At 32.5% G+C, this 24,525-nt stretch overlaps 1 protein-coding gene across 1 annotated transcript in view; it reads left to right on the top strand.

The window, feature by feature from the left end:
- Window positions 1–23,224, top strand: part of LOC132546405 (uncharacterized) — a 35,119-nt gene extending 11,895 nt beyond the window's left edge. Inside the window, exons 10-26 of the mRNA XM_060210117.1 lie at window positions 258–440; window positions 861–978; window positions 1,318–1,429; window positions 1,768–1,873; window positions 2,592–2,645; window positions 3,606–3,692; window positions 3,951–4,055; window positions 4,457–4,859; window positions 5,612–5,749; window positions 6,292–6,500; window positions 6,982–7,122; window positions 7,603–7,686; window positions 8,634–8,745; window positions 9,233–9,310; window positions 11,773–11,898; window positions 13,068–13,165; window positions 18,611–23,224. Coding sequence (XP_060066100.1) covers window positions 258–440; window positions 861–978; window positions 1,318–1,429; window positions 1,768–1,873; window positions 2,592–2,645; window positions 3,606–3,692; window positions 3,951–4,055; window positions 4,457–4,859; window positions 5,612–5,749; window positions 6,292–6,500; window positions 6,982–7,122; window positions 7,603–7,686; window positions 8,634–8,745; window positions 9,233–9,310; window positions 11,773–11,898; window positions 13,068–13,165; window positions 18,611–18,757 — 2,301 coding nt within the window. The 3' untranslated portion in view covers window positions 18,758–23,224. The remainder of the gene's footprint in view (window positions 1–257; window positions 441–860; window positions 979–1,317; window positions 1,430–1,767; window positions 1,874–2,591; window positions 2,646–3,605; window positions 3,693–3,950; window positions 4,056–4,456; window positions 4,860–5,611; window positions 5,750–6,291; window positions 6,501–6,981; window positions 7,123–7,602; window positions 7,687–8,633; window positions 8,746–9,232; window positions 9,311–11,772; window positions 11,899–13,067; window positions 13,166–18,610) is intronic.
- The last annotated feature ends 1,301 nt before the right edge of the window (window positions 23,225–24,525 follow it).

The raw sequence follows: 24,525 nt of genomic DNA, 5'->3' as shown, positions 1-24,525 counted from the left end.
TATTGCCAAGGGAGATTATCTTTTTTTTCACATCTCAACATAATTTCATAATGGCAGATTTTCTGTGTTTGTCAAAGGTGATACAACATAAATGATTAATATACGTTAGGTAACGGTTAATGCTATTTAAATGGGAGCAGGTAAAACATAAACTCTGTAAACAGAAACAGGGGTATGTTTACAGGACTGATGTCATGTCATCCTTTTAGGTGGCTAAAATGATACAGACTTTATGTGAGATCTTTATTTGTTTTCAGGATGCATTAGAATGTGCCATGAAGAGAAACCTGTGGGGACATGCATTGTTTCTAGCCAGTAAAATGGACAGTCGGACACATGCTAATGTAATGATAAGGTTTGCCAACACAGCAATGAAAATGAATGATCCCCTACAGACTCTGTACCAGCTTATGTCTGGCAGACAGCCTGCAGCTGTAACGGTAGGCATGCTGAAACTGACAAAATATAGCCTCAAATGAAAAAGCTTTTTCAAAAGTCTGAAATGAAAACACTTCTCAAAAGTAAAAATATTAAAAAAAAAAAAAAAAAAAAACATGTTTCAAAAGTCTGAAATGAGAAGTCAAAAAAAAAAAAAAGAAAATGCTTCTCAAAAGTCTGCAGTGAAAACTCTAGAAATAGATACAAAAACATTGCTTTACAATTAAATTTATTTTGTAAAATAGTTGAAATTGAGGTCTCTACACCAATACTCTCTTCATTGTGGTGATCAGATTAGTTAAGTTCCACTGGGTTCCTGTAATGGAAAAGATGATGTTTAAGATGAATTAGACCCAAATGATATTTAAACATTGAATTGTGTTGGAGATAGTACCTTTAAGTATGACCTTTACTTTGGACAGAGTATAGCTAATGACCGTTGGGGAGACTGGAGGCCACATCTGGCTATGCTTCTATCCAACCAGGGAAACAAACCTGACCTAGATAAGAAGAGCATTATGTCCATGGGTGACACATTAGGTATTTCATATAAGTATTGAACAATAAAAATAACTATTTCCTCAGGCCATTCCATCTATTTAGTTCATATACTGCTATAAGTTTTCATCTTGAATAAATTTAGCTATAAGAAAGAAGTCTAAACACTGCAGAAACAGATTATGTCACAAATGGTCACTAACTCAAATTCCTCTATGTGTAGGTTTTGTATCTATTATTTGTCTTCATGGTTACAGAGTAGATAATAAAGCATATATATTTTTTTTTTGAAATTGTAAACGATGTTTGTAGCTTGGACTGGTACAAACAATTTTATTTATTGAATGGACAGCCTAATATATCTGCTTTATTTGATTTCAGCATCCAAGGGCTTCCTGTTTGCAAGTCACTTTTGCTATATGATGGGCCAGGCTTCATTTGGTTCTTATTACAAAAAGACTGCCAAACTGGTGCTAATAGGAAACAATCATAGGTATGTGATGTTCAACAAAGCAAAAAAAGTACTGACTAACAAGTCTTTGTGAAATACCAGTCAAGCAGAAATTGTCAATAAAGTATTATTTAAGAAGTATCAATTTTTAAATTATGATTTCTTTGAAAAAAAAATATGTATTATTGAAATGTGACTGTCAATACTTTTTTAGAAGTTAACAGCAAAATATTGTTTTTATTCCTCAACGACATTTAATTAGGATATTGCTAATGAACAGGCTATCTATAGTTTGTGTAGTAAATATTTTGTTGTTTATGTCTCGTGTGTTGTTGTAAAGGTACAACAGCATGTTTGATAAATGATGTTCTTTATGGCAGTCTACCGTTGGAGGAGTTCCTTACGAATGAAGCTATCCAGTGCACAGAGATCTATGAGTATGCCAGGTCATTAGGAAATCCCTCGTTTTTTCTATCAAATTTCCAGGTAAATTTTTCACCTTTTTCAATCTTGAGAAAAAAAATAATGATAGATATTATGAAATGATTCCAGATATATTTTCAGGTCGTCTGGTCTTATTTTGTAAAATGATCGTGTAATCATGGTTCCCTGAACACTTGTTTCAAATCCCTAAGATCAATGAGTGGGATTCTGCTAAAAATTGCCTGAAATGATCCTGAGGTAGTCCTGACCAAGTGTTGTTATTCTAAGGATCAGTCAAAAATCTAATATCTGCTATCTTGAAAAATTACATTTTAAACTTCTTCCCATTGCACAGTGGAAATGTTGTTGGAATGTTGAGAAGCTGAAATGAAGAGTTTATTTTGCCTATACTTCTAAAGCATACTGAACTGTTTTAATCATTCAATAATTAATTTTCCTATTGCTACTACTGTTGTTATACATTGTATCAGACATAATTCTTTAAAGTCAGCTGACTGCAAAGGCCAAGGGGTCTCTTGTATTTTTTTTTCATTCAATGAAAAACATTGTAAAATTTGCATGAATGTAACTGTTGAATGGTTTTCACTTCCTTTGTGAAAAACTTTGTTTTCCTACTTTAGAGTCTTGATAACTTGAGGATGTTTTATGGAATGGTGATGGAATGTAAAGATTACTTCTGAACATTTTTAATGCATTTAAAGTGTTATAGATGTCTGTATATAAAAAGAACTATAACAGGCATGCTTTTTTTCTGTTGCAGTACTTCAAGTTTTTATATGCCAGTAGATTAGCTGATAATGGATTCCCTCAAGAGGTAAATCATTATTATGTTACTTTATTGTCTATTTAATTTTGGTATAGAGGAAGTGAGATATAGGTTGTGAAAAAATGTAATATAGGTATAGAGGATGTGGGATATTTGTCGTGAAAAAATGTAATATTGGTATAGAGGAAGTGGGATATTGGTCATGAAAAAATGTAATATAGGTATAGAGGAAGAGAGATATAGGCTGTGAAAACATTTAATATTGGTATAGAGGAAGTAGAATATTGGTCGTCAAAAAATGTAATATTGGTATAGAGGAAATGAGATATAGGTAGTAAGAATAGGCATGTTACTGTGTGCTTGTTAGTGGTGGGAATTAGTTAAAGAGTGATGATTGATAAAACATTTCATTTAGATATTGGATTCCAGATTATTGGTCAATGATTGACCATATAAGGAATAAAATTTATCATAATCTATCAACTAACCGGAGTCACATTCTCTAATTTATGAAAGACAGTTGCCTGTCCTGATCTAAGCACAAGTTTACAGTGGTTAGTATACAAAATGGAGTTATGTCAAACAGTACATAAGAACTGATATCTATTGTCAGTGTTAGTGTCATAAATCATGATTTTAACATTTCTGGTTTTGGGAATGTATTTCAATGTTACAGTAAAAAGAAATTTTAATTCTGTTAGTAAAAAATCATCCTTTTAATCTTGTAATGAAAGGAATGGATTCACCGTATATAACAGGAGGATACCGTAAAATTTTATCTTTTTGTTGGGCTCAAATTTAGTGGTTTTCTTGTTGGCACTTGATTTCATAGTTAAATTTTGCTCCCAGAATCAGCTAGTACTATAATTTAATCAATGTCAATTTTTATCCATTAGCTTTTCCATGGACATGTAAATTTGTGGATTTAGTACATGAATTTGAACAAACCTTCTAATATAATATACAAAGAAGTAACAGTGTAGATGTGAAATTTCTTCTTTTTGCAAGGCCCTTCAGTATTTGGAAGTAATCGCAAGATATATTCAGCGAGCTCCAATGTTCTTCCAGCCAACTCTAGTCAAATTGGTTTATGATGTAAGTATAAGTTTCTACTTCAGGTGAAATATTGCATCCCTGCAAAATCATGATAATTGATAAATATTGTATTCTTTATGTTGTTGTATAACAAAGGACATAGAATTCATACAAAATCAGATGGGGGTGACCATATCATGTAGTCACCAAAACATTACACTGAAATTTTTAACTGGTTTTGTTATAAGAACTTATGTTCTATTGATATTACAAACTGAAGAAAATATTCTGAAATATTGTTTTGGTGTTTATTTACAGATGGCAGACAGGTTGAAGCACTTTGACCCCCAGAGGATGCATACGGCTGATGACCAGGACCAAGCATGGCTTGTAAACTTACAAAAGGTCTCACAAGGATTTCTGGTAAGAAAGGATTTTTGACAGGCTCCTGCCATTTTATACAGAGTGTACAGTGTTACCATTGTTTATCTGTTCTATCTCATTCTGAATCAGTTGTATACATTTAGAATCTCTCAAACAAATTAGCCGACATTTTTTCATAGCATCCCACCTGATGAGATTCTGGTTTGCATATAGGTGCAAGGGCATTCATGTCATGTTATGACGTTTTGTATTTGATTTTGTGGATCTATAGCTTTTTAGTAATTTTTTGAATGACATGGATATTGACTTTGTGCAACACCTTCTATTTTGATTTTAAAAAAAACCATTGAAAACATCAGTGTTAAAGTGAAGAAATGTGGTTAAATCTTAGACTCTGCTTCATTTACAAAGTTTACATTGATGTAATTGGTGTATTGTAGGATGGCTCAATCAGGCCCTTGTCAGGGAGTGTTACACCTATGGGCTATGGCAGTACCAGGGCAAGTAGTGAAAGTGCAGAGGTTGCTGGTTTGACTCACACAGGGTCAGACTTGATGGGTCAAGGTCATATGGACTTTAACTATCAGACCGGGTATACACAACAACAGGGGTATGGTGAGAGATCAGACCAGTCACAAAGTGAGGTGGATGGTCAAACAGTAGGGCAGTCATTTACTGGACAACAACATTACAACTACAGCTATCCTCAGTCTGGGGAACCCATACAGGAACAGCCAGAAGGGGAACAGCAGGCTCAGCAGGAGTACACAGAAAATCAATATACAGCTCAGCAACAATACCACCAGGAACAACACAATGCCTACAACAGTTACTATCAACAGGGTACCTGCTTTAATGACCTATAAACATTTAATGTCATATAATGTTGTTTTCGGCTGTTATTATGTCATAATTTGGTTTGCACTTATTCCCTCTTAGAGAAATGAATCTATTGATCAAAACTTGGTATAATAAGTAGTTTTGTACTTGGTTTCAGTCAACATATTTTTTTCTTTAGAGTTAAGGCCCTTTAACTCACAAAATTTGAAGAATTTATCAGCTTCCAATCACTACTATTTATGATTATTCATTACGCCTTTGAAAAGATGCAGGTATGATCTCTTTTTTGTTCATGTTTGCTAATTTTTCTAGAAACTTTCATTTCATACCCCTTGTTCTCTGCACTGATTGCAAATATTTAACATACATTTTTCGTAATTGTATTGGTTTCATCAAGGTAGCTGTTAACTTTGGTCATCAGCCTCTATCAACCAGTACCTAATCTATTCTAAGTTGTCATAATTACACCTCTTGAAAAGGCAATAATACTACCTATCCTTGGTATGTGATAGTGGACTGTATTTGACTATACTAAGGTTAGATGCAGACATCTTTATTACCATTGAATAAGGTTTGAATTTCAGTGTGAACTTTTGGCTGCACATCTCATATCAACAATCCAAGTTAAACAGGATTTTATAATTCTTGTATAACAAGCTTTTCAACTGGTTGCTGACATCTAACTAGTAAACATTAATAATTTTTTCCTTAAGTAATTGGTGACTGATTTAGAGGCTGAATCACTTCCCTTTCAGGCTATGTTTCAAACAATACAGAAGCTCCACAAGGAGATTCAGGAAGTCAAGCACAGCCACCTGATCTCAGTAATCAATACCAAGGCTATGGAGGTGTATCAGATAACAACATGAGTCAGTCTGATGCTACATATGTAGGTAAGTTTTAACTGATGGCCTTAGCGGGGCTTTGTCTCTCTTCCATATTTCTTCAACTTCACTTGAGTGTCTTAATTACAGACTTCTTGCTCTAGTTATTTTTTAAAGTAAAGGTTTTATTAATAAATATTTCAGTTGACAAATGGGGTAGTTAATGTTATAGTTACATTATAAAAGATTTTCATGTTCAAAAAAAATAAAATTATATCTTGATGATTGTCTTTGGTGATCACAATTTTTTCTGACCAGATGGCTATTGAACAATGTTTATTAACAATGTATAAAAAGGGCCAGAATACTTACCAACTAACTTAAACTGTCATAGAGGAGATATTGGTCTAGAATATAGATCTTCTTTTTGACAAACTATACTTTTAAACAAGATGTGTTAATCAGCTATTTTTTTTGTGAATTAATTGGATTTTGTTGGTACTGATAATTTCTGTCAAAAATGTGGGCATAAAATTGAAAGCGTTTTCCTTAAGACAAGTATTCCATTTCTTTATTTATCTTTTAATTGTTCCCTTCTTGCTGTTGTGCAGCTGGAAGTGTACAGGAACAGGCTTCTGTGAACCAACCCTTTACCCAGAACACTGCATCACAACCCTACGACCCAAACGCCTACTCCCAAACTGTTGAAACTCCAAAGCGACAGAGCATCACATCAGACAGCAGTTTGGATACAGAAGAAGAAGGAAATCATGAACAACAGACAAACTTTGATTACTTTGGGGCAGCCACTCATCAAAAGGTGTGCTATATGTGTCATACTACTTCACAAAATTTCATGTCTTTAATTTAAGGGAAATTCCAAATATTTAAAGTCAAATACAACTTTACAACATTTGTGATGTGAGATGTGAATGAAAAGAAAAACTGTTGTGATATATGTGTATTTATCACCAGCTAGAAATAAAAAAGTCTAAATGCAGAATGTGAATCTGTCAGAGAGAGAACTCAAAGTGATGTTTTCTCTTGACATTAACCTCTAGTTGATGTATCTGTGTGAAGTATACTTGTTGATTTAACCCTAGTTAATTAGGCCTCATAAATCCAAACTCATAACATCTCCATACAGAAAGCACTTGCTTTGGACTGCTTTAATGCTATGAGGTCAAAAGGCAGTGTCACATATTTTCTCATTTTCAAAAGTACGTCAGATTCAGTAATGCTTGTTTTTACAAGTACCTCCTTAAATATACAAAAGTGTTTGTTGATCTTTTTCCTCACAGATTGTAGCCCCTCGTTTAAGAAAACGCACAACATCAGAAACTAGTCAAGGAAGTGTAGGTAGATCAGCATTCCCTGGAGATACTGCCAATGAGGACAAAGCAAAAATGCCTCCTCCTCCCAAACCAGATCCATCCAAAAAGGTACTTTGTTTTAATTTGTCTTCTATTATGGTAGATTACTTCGAAGATGGAAATATTTTGTAACCTATTTCATACCTTAGATAAGCTGTAATGATTGTGATCGTCTATTTCTTCATAATCAAACAAAATATTTTACTATTATGATTTTTATGTGAAATACTAGTACTGTGAAATTTTCATGGGGATCAATTTTTATGTTTTTTCAGAAAATCTCTTTTTGTGGACATTTAATTTTGTGGATGAATACAGCCCAACAAATATATTTAGATACAAATTCGAGTATGTTTGTCTTGTATGATTTTATATAAGAGAGAGAAATGTAACTTTTTAAAAACATCCACATGGTATTACATATATTGTATTAATGATATGGTCATTTCAAATTAATATTTCAGATTAAATTTTTGTTCCTACCCGAGTTTATTTTTACGGCATTTTATATTATATATCAATTCTGTTTACTGTGCTTGGTTACATTAGCAGGGAAGTAGATTAGGCGGATGGTTCAGTAAGTTCATCAAGCCAAAGAATGAGATGAAGCTGCCAAATGATGATAAACCAAGTGTAAGTCAATTTTGATTTGAGGATTAAAACAAAGCAAGCTAGGAGATGGAGGGTGGGTGGTTGTATAATCTTGTCAAAGTCTTATATAAAGGACTTCAATGTTGAAATTTGCAAGTAATTTATGTGTGAATCATATTTAGGTGAAGAGGAATCAATTTTGTGTAACAAATGGGCTCCCCCCTCCCACACCCCAACTGGGGTGGCAGGTGCAGGACCCAATAGTTGAAATAGACCGAATTCTTTCTTTAAAATCCTACTCCACCTGTACGGATGATTGGATTTTGCCCAAGATTAGTCTGAAGCGTTATTGGGTGAAGAGGAATCAATTTTGTATAAATTGTAGGTCTCGTGCCCCCAGGAATGAGAGAGGCAGGGTCATCCTGGGAAAATAGAGCAAATTCCTTTAAATCCTTCTTCTCCATTAAGAATGATTATTTATCACCCAAATTTGGCCCGAAGTATTTGGGGATAAAGGGAAACAAAGAATGTGTAAGGATTGGTTCTCAGTTCTCAAGGGCCTTATATTAGGGGCAGGGAAATAGTGGAAATAGAGCAAATTCTTTTGAATTGAAAAAATGTTTAAATTAGAAATTTTGTCCAAGTGTAGTCTGAAGTAGGGTGGAGCCCAAAAGGGGTGATGGAGGAAATTCTTTAAAATCTTACTCCCCCTATAAAAAAATGGATATCACCCAAATTTGGCCTGAAGTATTAATGGGAGAAAGGGGCTCAGTACTGTACAAATCATGCATCCTGGCCCCCTAGGGCAGGAAGGATGGGAACAATAGGGGAAATGAAGTTCTTAAAAGCCGTTCTTCCATATAATGATATTGTCCAAGTTTGGTCTGAAGCAATTTACATAAATAGTGATCCTGCCAGTTAGTGATTCAAGCCCCATGGGCCTCTTGTTGAAGTGTTTAGGTATATGTTGTTTTGTTATTTGTAAAAAGATTGTGTGGGACAAGGATAAAGAAAAGTGGGTGAACTTGGACAAAACTGAGGAAGAAGACAAACCAGTAGCGGAACCACCCAAGGACTCTGATATCTTCAAAACGCCAGCAGGTACTTTCATTGACTTTCTAGTTGGTATTTCTGATTTTGTGTACATTATCCTGGAGCACTTTTTTTTCATTTGATAGTAATACCAGGTATTAGTTAAATTACAGGTAGTAATTAACGTTCCTCATTTAGGTTAAGGTCTCAGTAGGTTGATATCTGATCAAGCCATCATGAATGTCACATTACTACACAGCAGTTTCATGTTGAATCATAGTGGCAAATCCTGTCAAATTGTGTCATGCCTTGTATTGACAAACCCTGGTAAACTGAAATGTTTTATGCAAATGGTGTTGCACTGAAATATTGTATATTGTACTTGTATTGACAAATGGTGTTGAACTAAAATGTTGCATATCTTAATTTGATACAACTACTGTTAGACTTAAATGTAAGAAGTTTTCAAGAAATATGGTGAATTTTGTAGAACACTGTCAAGTATCCTCTTTTCTTGATGCTTGCATGTCACATTATATTCATCCTTTTGTTGTAGTGCCGACTACTCCCAGCACAACCTCAACTCCAGGGGCACCACCTTCAAGTAACAAGTTTTCACGTCCTAAAGGTAGAGGTAAGTGTCATCAGTACATTGTAGACATCATACTGACCAGGATATGTTAATAAAACAATTACACTTTCAGTAAACTGAATAGTTTGCTAATCAAACATTTGGCATGGTTACCATTCTATTCTTGAAATATAGGTAGATGATATAACATTATATTTAATTGTTAACATATCAGCTTGTACACATTACAAAATAGGACCTCTACACTATAGTCAGGAATTAGTCATCTAGAATTTCTGAAGTAGTTTGAAGCAGAACTAACCTCTTGAATTTAAAAATTATCAATCTGTTTTTACACGTTTTAATCTAGGCATTGTTTCGGCTTAAAGCAAAGAAACATGCAAGTAGATTTTGTTATTAAAGAATGATTCTGTTGTCCTGGATGTTATATAAGGATTGAGAAAGTCATTATATTGCTGTTAGTTTTATTTACTGGGAGTATCAATACATGATCTGATTGTTTTATTTTATCTTTTTTTTCCAGTTTCTACTGGTATATATGTTTTTTCTTGACATCAGTTTGTTAATCAGATGAAGCATGCATGTATATAAAAATATTAAAAAGTTATTGTAGCATTTTTTACACATTGGATTTTTTAGGCTTCACTAACTTTAAAATTACCTCTGATACTGGGTCTACATAGTTATACCTCTCACAATATCTTGTAGGTCTCTTAATTTGTCATGAATGTAAACCATTACAGGTGATTCCAATGATATTAGGAAACTGCTTAGTATTTATTTTATACATTTTGAGTTAATGTATGTCTTGGGTGGGAAAATATAGTTTGGAGAATGTTTGGCCTTCATTGATTTTGTGCAAATAAGAATGTATTCTTTTATATGTATAATAAACACAACATTCTCAATAAAATAATTGTCATCAGATTCCACTTGTAATGTTGATACATTTATACTTGGTAAAAACAAGTAATTATTTATCTCATCCAACTTCATGTGCAGCCATCTGAAACTTGATCCCGAGTCCTTTGTCTCTCTCTTCTGTCCACTCGTCTGTCTATAGACCCATTCCTGTGTGTCATGGAATCCAATCTTTATAATTCATTGCTTTGTCATCCACACCATCAAAAAATACTTTATACATCAGGTCCTAGTAGCTGAAAGCTTGGTGAGAGTTGACAAGTGCATAGTGAAGAAAGAAATAGGAATTTAGCAAACTTTGAAACATTATCATTTCATAGCAGCAGATTTGTTGAGACAAGTCGGGTTGATATTGATAGAATGTTGCTTTTGATTTGAAAGTCCTTGTTTTTTTAGTGGTAAAAATTTGAATTTTTCACCAATGACTTGTTAACTCTAAAAAATTTGGAGGCTCTGGTGCCAGCTCACCATGACAATCAAAAGCACACTTTGTCATCAACATTTTTCTTTTCCATTGACAATTTTACAATGGCACCTTTATGTTGTACACCACATTTGATAGGATTAAGTCAAAAACAAGGTCAGCTTTTCAGAGTCATGATGTCATCTCATAATTCACCAAACTGTTTATAAATCTACATAATTTAACATCTAATCTTGTTCCAATCTGTCTAAGAGCATTGTTACTATAATAAACAGTTGATGTAATTGACTCTAAATTGTGATTTACATATTATTATACTTCTAATCATTTCCCAGTATGGTGATATTAGTATTATCTATGATTTTTTATTTGTTATCAAGGAATTAATATGTAAAAAATGGCTTTAGTACCCATCAAATATCTCCTCAAAAAGTTACTTTGGTGGAGAACTGCTATAGGGAGTGACCGCAGATATGATTAGTGTTTAACTGTAGAGGTGTATGGTATGATATAGATGGTGACTGGACATGTTATTACTGGCTTTAGATTGGTGGTAGACAGTGTTTGTGAGTAAAAATATAAATATAATTTGTCTATGGGGTTTATTCTTTACATTTTATTGTACACATTTATTCATGAAATTAGTTCTTTTTTTTTTTTTAAATATTGTTGATATTTGTATATCTCATCAGGAAATATTGATCCAATCATACTTGTAACATTATATATTTGTATTTACTCACATCACAAATGAACGATACTCATTGGAAATGATTTTGTCTGACAGAGTCTGATATCTGACTTCCTGATATCAGCAGCAGAAATTTCTGTTTTTTTTGTGATTTAGATATAACGATTCCGTATAACTGGAATAAAGTACTTCTAGAGGACATAATTGACATTTCTTTCCTAAAATCATCCATGAAGAGGCTCTGGTATTGTATAGGGGAGTTAAAATATGCTTTATATTATAGGGGAAACAAATCCAGCTCACATAAAAAATTTTGATGTCAATGTGAATGGATGATTTGAAATAAAAAACTTTTTCTTTCTCAGACATGCTCCAGTTTGTGGATATAAATACTCAAATTATATGGCTTGATTAACAGGTATATTTACTAAGTATGTGGATACATGGATTATGTGACTTTATTAACAGGAGCACGTACCCAGTATGTAGATGTGATGAATACTAGTGGCAGTAGTACTAGTAGCTCAACAGTGCCCAAAAGTCTCTTCAATGTGATGCCAACCTCAGCATCCTCGCCTGCCATATTTAATCCACGTAAGTCATTTTTCTACTTTTCTTACCTCTGTCATTTGATGGAAGACATTTAAAGAAGTACACATGTCCATTTTCATCTAGTCCTGTTCCAAATCAGTGTCATATCCTCACACCTGATTCAATACATATTAGCCCATAGTATCATAACATCAAGTTCTACACCTTTTCATATTCAGGTAGTCATTGGTAAAGGTTAAATGGTCAAAGATCACTTTTGACAATGTCCAGAAAGTCATCAAAAATCACACTTTCTTAATGCATAGGAGCATGTCTATTCATGTCTTACAGTCCTTTTCTAGTAAGTTAATCCCTAATTATTTGTTGCAGGCGACTCACTCTCAAGTGATTATAATTCAACATTTGGTTTCAATGTATATCTCACAGTTTTTGTACTTAACATATCATAAGTGTCAATGCTCCCATCATAAGTGTCAATGCTCCCATCGTAAGTGTCAATGCTGCCATCGTAAGTGTCAGTGCTCCCATAAGTGTCAATGCTCCCTGCATACACAACATATCTGGAAATTGTTATATAGCTTGACAAAAGATAAGATTGATTCTTCACAAAAGTTACCTTAAAAAACTGAAGATTACTGTTTTGTGTAATCTAACTGATATGAATTATCCAAATTGTGATACTAGCTGAAGTTATGTCGGTCTTCCAATATTCATTTTACCTCGTCCACTGAAAGGCTGTAATAGTGAATGTAAAACCAGTTAAATAAATGAATGCACATTATACTGCCATATATGTTATGCAGTACACATATACATGTATAAGTGCATAACCATAATTTATAAGACTGATGCAGTGGTGATTGGTTCACCCATAATATCTGATGGAAAAAATTGTACAAGAAGTGCTTCTAGTACCATCATGATTTTGTAATATTTCTTCAATAACTGATTAAAAAATATGAATCACTTTGAATTGCTTTAATGTTATAAATGATGTGAAAGGTTAATGTTGAAATAACCTTTTGAAAATATTTTAATTACTTTATATATGTCCTTGCTATCATTGTAAATTGCAAACAAAACACAATTGGAACAAGTGTCATACTGCCTAAAATATATGACTTTCATCTAACACTGCATTGTCACTTGTAAACAACATTACAATAATTCTGTTTTGGTGAAATCCAATTATCATATGATACTACTTACAGTTGGTGGAAGTGATCAGTCAGATACGAAAAACAATCCTCAGCAGTCGCTAGCACCACCTGCTGAACAGAATATGAACCAGTCGTTGACACCAGGGGAGGTAAGCGATCAGTAAAGTATAGATATTTGTGATGTGTGACTGGAGTTTAACTTTAAACAGGCAATGTCTTGGTTTTATACTAGATATTTATTGAAACATATAACACAGGTTTTGCTGCAGTGGAATGTGTTCTGAGATGTATTGTAAGCTAATGTAGATGTCTTGTTTCCATAACACATCACTTATAAACATGCCTTAATTATACATATACAGCTTGCATTTTGATAGTCATAATGCCCCATTTTTATTGTCAAAACCACATATTCATAACAATCCATCAAGTTTTGTTAAATTCACAAACTGAATTTAATTTTTGAAAAACAGAAACATTGTCAATTTTTTTCTTAGTTAATACGATACATATCTATGTAATGATAATTGAGGTAATGACAAAATTGATAAGTAAATTGTCAAATTTTCGAGGCAATGTGCCTACATTTCAAACTTAGAACATAAAATAAAGACAAAGTTATAAACTTTAATAGAGTATGGTAGTGTAAATTTAGGTGTCTAGATAATCCTTTCAGCCAATGGGCATGGAAAGTCCTTTAAAAGGAGTAAACAAACCATCATAAGCTGTTGCATAACAGATGGTGATTCAACTATCAAGCAATCTTTTTTGTTGTGTATGATAGCTACTGAGAGTGTGTTGTGATTACAGAGAAAAAGTTTTAAGTGTCACACTCAGAGTAAAGGGGTTTGTTGGTACATCTCTGTCCCACTTGATGATTTTGATAAATGTATGTTTAGTTGAAAAAAAAAATTAAAAATTGATAAAAATCACCAGTTAAATGCACGAAAAATAATATATAAAAAGATATGTTAATGAAACACCATGCCCTCAGTTGCAACAAAATTCTGATGTGGGACATTAAAACTGTATTGTGTAAGGCTTAAGCTAATTGCATGCACATGCTGTGAAACACATATATCTTCATTGTGGTAATGATTTGACAGTTTTAATTCAATAGGCCACATGGTCAAAATTTGTGGTACCACCGCAAAGGTCTTGTCACAAGGAACACACATGCCAAATATGAAACCCCAACCTCTGATGGTGCAATAGTTGTGAGCAAGGTCAAAGTTTACAATAGACAAACAGACAGACACACAGACAGATTTTGAGTATGGTCAACTTGCCCACCAAAATATTTACCATAAAAAGCTAGGTTTTCAACTTCCAGGGTAGAGTTCAAAATTGTTGCCAATTTTAACTTGGAAGAAACGAAAACAGAGACTAAATGAGAATTTATCTAAATATTTGTCTCTGTTTCTTGATCCATTCAGACAATATTCAACTCAACAAATTAGAATAGCTGCCTTTTGAGTTATATCCAAAACTGCAGTTTTCTCAAACTTAAGACACTCCAGTCACGATTTAACAATTTTTATAGCCCTAGGCTTTTCTGGTATGTGCTATTGATAGTTATCAGAGGGGGAATTTCAAGTAGCAATATTTTACTGTGATAGATGCTGTAATGATGGAAATAAAGAGAAAAGATGACATCAAATATCAAAAATGATTTTTTTTTTAGTTTAAACCCCTAATATTTTGAAGTTGAGTACAAATTTTCTCAGAAGTTTTGGTAGTGTTACTACAAAGTCTGTACTCGGATGTTCATCCAGTTCAGATTTAGTTATAACCCTGTGACATGGTTTTTGATACACAAGAATTGAATTAAGATGTCTATACAGAATAAGTTTAAGCTATATTTGAGAAGTATAAGTGCTTTAATAATCTTTAATTTAGTACATGTCATGGACTAAACATGTATTTCCCATAGAAGTAGGTAGAGCTATCAAGATTTCCAAAGGCTGAAACAGCGAAACTGACTCCAGAAAAGGCTGACTCAGAAGCATATTGAAGTAAACATTTCTAGAAATGTATATCAGTCCTGGATATATCTTGTAATAGGTAGTCCTGCAAAAGTCATACGCTAAGAAAGTGTCCATGAATTAGATATTATATATTATTGACATTATACACTATATACTATGAAACATATTGCAAAATTGAACTACGGGGAAATATTGATTTCAAAGAGATTTAAGTGTGAAGAAATCTTAGTGATGAATTATGTTTACTCCATAGAAAATTGGTTTATCTGGTACTACAGTTATAAAAACAAGAGTTATTTTGTATCTCATTAATAATAAAACATCTTATAAAGATGTCGTTTTTAATGGACTTTTTAAAGTTTTTAAACAGTTTCACTTTTTTTTCATTTGTAATTGCATTCATGCAGGGAGACTATTACAGTGAGTTGGTTTGAACCACAATGGAGATGTTAGTACATGTTTTCACTAGTGTATTTGACAAATTTGATTTTTGCATTTATGTTTTGACACTGAAAATGAATACAACTATATTAGATAACTAATTGAGAACATTGCCCCAGAATTTCCTTGTACGACTGAGTGATGGTCTAAGAATTAAAAAGTATCTTAAAAGTCTTTAAATATTGTTTTGTAATGGATATTTCTTATTTTTAATGCAGGAGAAATAGTTTGAACGGTAATAAGCTAATAACTCATTTTATGATTAAGAATATTAACAATATTATCCATATTCTTGTATGTATAATAATAAACAAACATAACCGATATACATGTATATTGTACATTTACTGTATTTAGGTTACATCAGTGAGCTGTATTTTAACTTTTAATGTACCATTAAATTACATGTATTATTCTTTTGAGTATACTTCTAAAACTTAATGATGAAGGGTCTTGATTTCTCCCTTACTCTATCAATGTACTCAGTTTTATGAAATATGCACAGTAATTAACATTCTCCATCAGAAACTATGAAAGTTGGAAAGCAAATTTTTTTTTAACTGTCTCCTGCAAAGAATGCTTGTCCAGACAGTCCCCAATCATTTTCAATGCTCTTACCCTTGTAACTGCTCAGTCATCAATGTGTCTATGGCTCCTAGGTCTGTTATTCTGTCTGCTCATCAGACCTGAGTCTGTCTTTCAGCTGTTTCCTTCATTGAGGTCCTGAAGGGGAACCGAAGACAGATCTTTTTGGGAAATCTTTCACATACCTTTTTAGGCAGTCCAAGACAAATTTTGTTAGAATCCAGACATTTTTTGGAAGAACCAGTAGAGATGTGCTTTGAAGATTGTGAAAAGATATTTTAGGAGATCCCTAACAGATCTCTTTCGGAAAAATAGTACAGCACTTTTTGGGAAACTAATAGATTGACTTTAGAAATTAAAAATTTTGGCAAATGCTTTAGACATGATTTAGAATGAAGACAGTTTGGAATAATTTAATTGATAAGTACATAATGTACTTATTTGCCATTTACAGTTGTCTAGGACGAGCTCTATGAGCTCTGTATCATACGAGGTCCAACAACTAACTCGTCAGGTAACTAAGGATGTTGGCTTTAGCCTGTACAATTAACTGCATGCCAGACACAAAAATACAATCGGTGTTAACAGAAAATGTTTTGTCAAAGTAGCTCCATTTTAAACTGAAAGAAGTTATGTAGGTGACAAAACAAAATTACTCATGTCTTTTTTTAAATGCCCAGAACAATTTTAATTATTGTGAAAGTAATGTTTTTTTTCACATATTCCTTCTTGTCTGACAAAGAACTTACTAAACACAGATTTGTGTGTCATATGAAGCAATTTTGTGACTTTTTTAGCAGTCTTCAAAGTCCCAACTTGATAGTTCTTCATTGTTATATTTCAGGTTTATGTAATCTTTTCTCATGCAGAGGACTACATGTAAAACAGTACACAACATGCTCTTGTTTATAAAATTGTTCACAAGTATCAGCTTATGTTCCTAAGGAAACGGTATTTCTCAATCCAGCACAGAAAACAACTTTGATATTTTATTTGTTAAAGATCTATATAGATTCAACAAAGTTGAAATAAAAATTGTCCTAATTGCATCATAATGCATAATGTATTGCAAATAATTGTGATTCAGTCCTTATTTTGTAGTTACAAGCAATCTTTTGATGCATTTTAGGATCTGCTTGTTGTTAAAATGTTTTTCTAGACAAACTGGAAAATTTGATCTCTTTGTTTTGTTTATTGACTTTGTCACTAATGTTTATATCAAACATGCTTCGTTTTTAGTATTCATAAACATGTTCATATATATCATAAAGTAGATTCAATCCCAGTCTACATTAAGAATTAGACAAACTTTGTAATTCTAAACAATACAAGCAATGAAATAATATGAATAATTTATACTATAGACAGACTGTTGATGGTTAAATTCTTATTAAAATCCACAGAGTTTCGTTTAGTAGAAAAAAGCAAATCTTTGACACAACACTTTTGTTAACTTTTTATTGTTTTACACGAATTGTGCTATTAATTGTTTCTTGTTGCTTAAGTTTTGTCATTTGTTGCTTCAGAATTTTACATTCTAAATTGTTCACCTTAGTCTCCTAATTTTATAAAGAACTTTTCTTGTCTCTCTATAATGTTTGTTTGATGATTATAACTTGTTTGTAGGAGCATTTTATTACATATTTACTTGCTTGTCTTTAGAGGAGTATGATATATGAAACAAGATTCATAACATAGTTTATTTCAACCTGGCTAAATTCAGAGATATTTTAATACAAGCCGAAAAAAAACCTTTTTACATGACTTTTTTTAATAGCACCAATTAGTTATACTTTAATATGTTGTCATACTTATGGCAGGTGCATTGTCACAGTCGGCACAATAATGTCAGATAATCAGCTAACCAGTGGTCTGTAATGTTATGGAAGTAATGTAAAACAGTCCACATCTGTTGCCGGTAATAAAGTTTGCAGAAAAAACAAATGGTCTGACAAGTGACCTTCATATAATCAGGTTATAAAAACAGTCTTGGGTACAGTTTTCACTACTTTGTTGACAAATAATAGTGAGTAACACTGTTCATATTGATCATACCTTTTAAGATTAATATATGCTTGCCTAAATTATTGAATTATTTCTCATTCTAATACTTCTTGTTGTCACTGCATTTCAAAAGTAATTGATATTGTATTCTGATTGATGCTGTGAGACAGAAACAATGTCTGCTTCGCCCATGTTGGGACCTAACTCTGTAGCACAATGGAATATAAACTGCATGTACTGTCTGTACATCACACCAACTCTTGCACTTCAAAAATAACACTGATAGTAGCTATACATGAAAGTACATACCTTACATGGTTTAAATTGTTGCTATACACTGGCTCTAGGGTAGCACTAGTAGAATGTTTTAAGTTTGTAAATGGAACATACAGTAAGAGTACCAGGATTGGAATTACCCAATATGATTTTTTTTTCAATTAGGACATTTATCTTTAAACTTTGAGACTATATGTTGATAAAAACAGACCAGATTGTATGGTATAGGGTTTGTTAAATGTTTTACTGTAAAATCATTGATTCTTCATCATTGTATGTCACACTGTTTTTATCTTGTAGGATGAAAAACAAAACCAGGCACCAAATGCAACCCCAGGGGCACCACCAATGTTGTTTAACCCTTCTCAGTTTAAAACGGGTCAGCAGAATGTGGTACCTGCAGGTGGTCCAAAGCTCTACAACCAACGAAGAGTCTACCCTAAGTGATGAGGCAAAATGTGGCACCATAATGATAAACAGTTGTTGTAACATAATACGGAATGATGAGTTTAGTTGGATATAGATGTTTGATGTATTGTACACACTCTTTGACATTTGTATTGTGAATTCTTAATCACACATGCTGTTACCAACACCAAACCTAATTGATTCTGAAAAAAAGTCTGATTTCATTGATTTCTGTGTAATTGTGACTGGATCTTTAATTGATTATGATAGAGGATAAAAACTCGCGTCTTTCACAGGTGTGATTTTAGAATGATGATTCTGGTTGACAATGACAAACCATTACCTGCCTCAAATGGGGGTAGTACAAAATGCCAATAGGTAATTAGTTTTTGTTGATGTGGTTTTGGTGTTTATTTATTGTTGTTAGGAAATATTATGAGAACGGCCTTCCTGTCTAACAGGGAAATTATAAAAAAAATAAGTGTATTTCATGTTTGACGAAAAGTTTTACAATGTGGGTTTGATTTTGTGATGACAATGTGTTCATTAGACTTTACTTGTCTGATCATCTTCAGTTATGTTGTTACTTCATCCATCTTGTGTTCTAGAAGACATATTTACTTAATTGTTACTACAATTAAGAGAAGCATTGTGTATACTCTCATATCATGTTCTCTTCACTTATATTCACTGATCATTATACTTGGACATTGTTCAGATTTTGAAAATCTTTCTAAACATATTGAGGAAAATTTCATATCTTATAATTATCTGGACAAATTTCGCTGAAGCTTTCTGTGTGATGAACTTCTGCAACTAAGTTTTGTTTGGTTGTCGCAGGTAGATCAGCAGTCAGAAATTTCTGTTTGGTGTGTTGTTGTGACAAAAGATTTTTGGATTTGAACAATTTCAAGTCCTCAAGTAGTTTTTACTAAGTCAGAAATTGTATTGTGACAAGGTTAATATATCACTTCAGGTCATTGTCAATAGTTATATGTTATTGACTGATAAACTCTATTGGAACGTTTAGGATTCCTGATTTAAGGTGCTAGCTATCTAAGAAATGAGGATGTGTATGTTAGGAAACCTTCACTGTTAAAACTTTTTGATCCCTGTTATAAGTGTGCTTATCTTCCCAAACCTGTCTTAGCTCTTTGCATTTATTCTATCACTTTACGTTTCACATTCTCTCCCCTTCATGATAGAAATATATATGTATAAATTAATCCCAGTGCACTAAAATTAATGATACATACAAAAACTATTTATACTGATAGAACTTAGATGAATTAGAACCAAGACAGGCCATTATGATGAAGGTAAAGCTCTACTTCCATCAATTAATTTGCTAATATTTCTTGTGTATTTCTGGCTGTCATTATGTAGTCTACTCTAGCCTGAAAGAAATGGGACATAAGTCAGTCAGTCACATAATTGAGAAACCCATGCATCTTAACGAGGTTCGCTGACATGAAGATCATATGTTACGAAATATTTCAATAATTTTGTGAAATTTTGAGATGGAACAAACAAAATGTGTATTTGTACTGACAAACAGAGAGATGTGATAAAGATAATGATAAAACTTTTAATCTTGTGTTAGAACATTGGAACATTTTCAGTTTGATAGTTTTTGTAACATCTGTGATAAAAGATAAAAAACTATTTCATAATATTCTAATACATGCTTATTATATACTTGTACAGACTTCATTTGGTAATGGAAGGGGTTAAGGGGGGCTGGGGGAATTGTCTCCTTTATTTCAACATGCATATACTTACTGATAGCTGATGTTTGAGTGCCATGAAGATTGTCTGTGTGACTGTAGCTGGCAGATGGATGCACGGTTTTGATTTGTTAGACTGTTTGTGTGACAAAGTGCTACTCTCCCAAAAACAAAGAAATAAGGAAAAAAATATAAGCTTTTACAAACCTGGTGAATTCAGTCAAATTATTGAATATTTAATATATACAGGTATAAATGTATTAATATTTGATTGAATCCTAATATGATATAATGAGATGTTTATTAAATATTAAGGATATATGTTACTTTGATCAAATATTACAGAGCATTTTTTACGGCAGTTTTTGTTGATATGAACAGTAATCCATGTGAAAATTCACTTTTCACCAACAAGAAAGCGAAACAGCTACTGCTAATCTGTAGTAAGAAATGAGAATATCAAAACTTTTTTTGTTTTGGTTCTAATTTTGGCAACAAGAGGGACCAGTGATAAATTGTCTAGTCAGAATGGACAGTGAGTATCAGTATCATCCCAATTAATGTGCAATAACATCATGCTAGAGATCACTAGACCCTGTTAGTGTCTCATCTGTTGCTGCACAAATAACACTCAGAATCTTGTAACACTACAGTGATGTCTGTATTCTTCTTTTATGTTATGGTTTACGAGAAATTTTAATTTCTTCTCTTTTTAGTGTTTTATTGCCTTATTACCAATATTAACATGCCAAATTGATGTAGTTTTGTCATCACAGTTCTTTAAGGACAGGATTGCAATAGATGATCCGTTAAGTTAATTGATTAAAATTAGACTGTTATGAAATCTGACAAAATTATGAATGTATTTATTGTTTTATTTCTCTAGTTACTTCTGTTTGGTGAGAGATAATACAACATATTATTTATTGTGAACATTAGTAGGAGGCAAAAAAACTTTATAAAGTGTTGATGAAATTTTATTTCATTTGTTTGGTAGAAGTAAATTGATGTTTATTGTATATATATTCAGAGAGTAAATGCAATATTTACATCCTATTTATTAATGTGTTTTATGCTGTATAAATTGGTTTAAAAAAAAAAGATTCATGTACATATATTTTATTCTGATAAGAGACTGGATCAGTGTGATAAGGTAATTCTTCGGATTGACAAGCCCTGAATAAGTGTTAAATAAGTGTAGGATATTAAATCATTAATAATGAATAGGAAATTTAGCATGAAAGTGATAGAATTATATTAAATGTTATTTCTCATTTTTGATATGGTTATACACTGGATGCTTGGTGAAATGGTGAAAGTTAATGGAAGAGTGATGTTTGATTGATATTTTCCAGTGTTCAGTTGATGGAATATTTAATGCAAAATATTGTCGATATTGTATCGGAAATGGTGTTTTCACATGAAGAGCTGCATTTGAAAAGTTGTGCATTTGTGAGATAGATTTAAATGATTTTATTGTCAGAAGGAAAATAAAAGTTTTGAAGAGCATTTTTCTGTTTATTTTGAACACCCTTGTTTTGGTGAGTATAGTTGGTAATTATTTGTGGTACACAATTGAAATGGAATAATTCTTATCATCATAATCATCCTGCTCCAAAGTATAGTAAAATTGCATGTATTAAAAAGAACAATTCAAAATGTCAAAATACCAAGACAATTAAGATGGCTTAATATCATAGTTGAAGTTTGACTTGAATTAGCTAATGTAGATTAATATATCTTTGTGATGCCCATTCTTAATGTCGGCTAATATATACTTAAAATAGGCAGTGTCGACATGGCATTCCATGTTCTTTCTCCAACAGAATTACAATTTATTCCATTTTTTCCTCACCATTACTGATGTTAATGAAAAAGATTTTTTTTTTCTCATTCACAAATTTTGATCCTCCAATTTCTTATAGAGCAGGGATATCCTTGTACGTTTCTGCTACATAACTAGAAAAATTTAATAGGATCAAATGCTAGAAAAACCCAAACCTACAAAATTGTGTTTATCAGCAAGTGCCCGATTTATCAAGATAGCTGTTATTTTAATATATGTATATAGACAATAGTTTAATTCTCTCTTCTTACCTATTTTAATGATCAAGCATCCTGTTATGTTGATTTTATTGTACGTTTCCTCCACATGAAGTGCGATGATTCAACCTGCCAATGTTATCCAAGTCATATATCATACTCACATCATAAAATTCAAGTGCTTGTTGCTTTTGATTTCTAGAAGACCGAAACATCTTGAGGGAATATTGTGATACAAATCATATACCATAAGTTGTAAGAATGATAAAATAAATCTCAACAAAACTGATGGTTCTTTGATCTCAAAGTTCACTGCCAGCCAATCCTCACTATATACATTTTATTCATTCTTTAATGTTAATCCTGTTATCTCCTAGATATTGATTGTTTTAGTTAGTTGAAGTAATTCAAAGCATGGTTGCCACATATGATGTTTTCATCTGTTCCCAAGTACTGTTTCATGTGTATATAACCTATAACTAGCGGGTTTGATTAGGAATGATTTAGTTATGGAATGACATCTGGTGACGGTCCTATTGCCAATCAACTGTGATCTGTGATCATGTCATATCTACCCACTGTCATATTATTATCAAGTCCTACAATTTGATGTCTCTGGCGATTTTCGTTTTTTTTTTTTTTTTAATTGCCAATAGTTAGAGGGGATTGTCATTACAACAGAAAAAATTACTCGAGTGTCAACCGAATTACTGAAATAAATTATATTTGAAATCTTTCTAAGCGGTTTTGTCTTATTAATTCTGCCCACAATTTATTATTTCATTATGGCCTAAAACAACATCTTATATTTTTAATTAAATTACAGTAAAAAGATAGGTAAATTATGAAATATCACAGTTTTCCAAACTTTTTCTCAATATCACAATTTCATTGAATTAGGCTGTGGACTACAGCTCAAGGTATTAGGCGTTAATACCCTGTTTTTAGGTTATAGAAATGATCTTACCTGCGGAACCATTATATATTGATAACCTTTCTGGTAGATAGGAAGCAGATAGCAACAATTCTGTTCTTTAATGTCTGCTTTCCAATCAGTTTAGAGGTACACAATCTGCTATAAGGTTTGTAGTATCTGGTGCACAGGGAAAGACATAGTTATGTATTTGTTCTGTTACCAAGTAAACAGGCATTTTATTCTTTGCAGACACTGTTCTAAGTCCTTGATCACACTGTTCTAAATCTGTTTGACTATTATTACTTGTATGAATTTAACAACTTAATTTTTCTTTTACTTATTCATTCAATTCGGATCTTATTTGTAATTATGTATTGACTATTCAATATTTTCATTCCTAATCTAATGTTCATTTAAATGAACACTAACTTAACTCTACATCTCGTTATCAGGTAGTAGTTGAACACTCTTTAAACAACACTAGGTACTTTTGAATGCTTTCTTAGTGTGTTTCTCGGTCAGTTTGTGATATTACATTTAATGGAGATGGTGTATTTTTGTCAGGAGATGGTGTATTTTTGTCAGATGGTGTATTTTTGTCAGGAGATGGTGTATTTTTGACAATGATAACAATATTATATCATTATAACAAAATCTTGAATCAAATTCGAAATTTATGACGAGGGCAAAAGTTTCTGCTTCATCCATGACACCCGCCACATATTTCTTGGCCAATCCAAGTAAGTTAATGTGTTATTCGCAAATTAGAAGATGGATAAAAACAATAAATACCACCAGTCATAGTAACGAGCATGGAATTCCATTCCCAAAAGGAAATATATAATTTCCCGATCAGATCATGGTGGCGACCAAATCACTCCCAATAGTCTTTATCAAACCTGTGTTTCAGTTTCGTTAGCTATGGACATCTGTCGTAAAATTCGAGATATTGGTAGTAAATAATTGAATATCGAATCAACTGGCGTTACATTATAGAAATGGAAACTTCACAATAGAGAAATTGAAATCATCACTCTTAATCACTCGTACATGTTGGATATAGGTGGAGGATAGATCGAGATAAGCGGCTGATGTAGAAGAGACTGTCCTTGATTTCCAAT

Source organism: Ylistrum balloti, unplaced genomic scaffold, assembly GCF_031769215.1.
Source record: "Ylistrum balloti isolate Yb309-2 unplaced genomic scaffold, AGI_CSIRO_Ybal_v1 Utg369888, whole genome shotgun sequence".
In the NCBI taxonomy this organism is placed as follows: Eukaryota; Metazoa; Mollusca; class Bivalvia; order Pectinida; family Pectinidae; genus Ylistrum; species Ylistrum balloti.
Note: the sequence above shows the minus strand (reverse complement) of the source record. Positions and strands in the feature narration are given on the sequence as shown.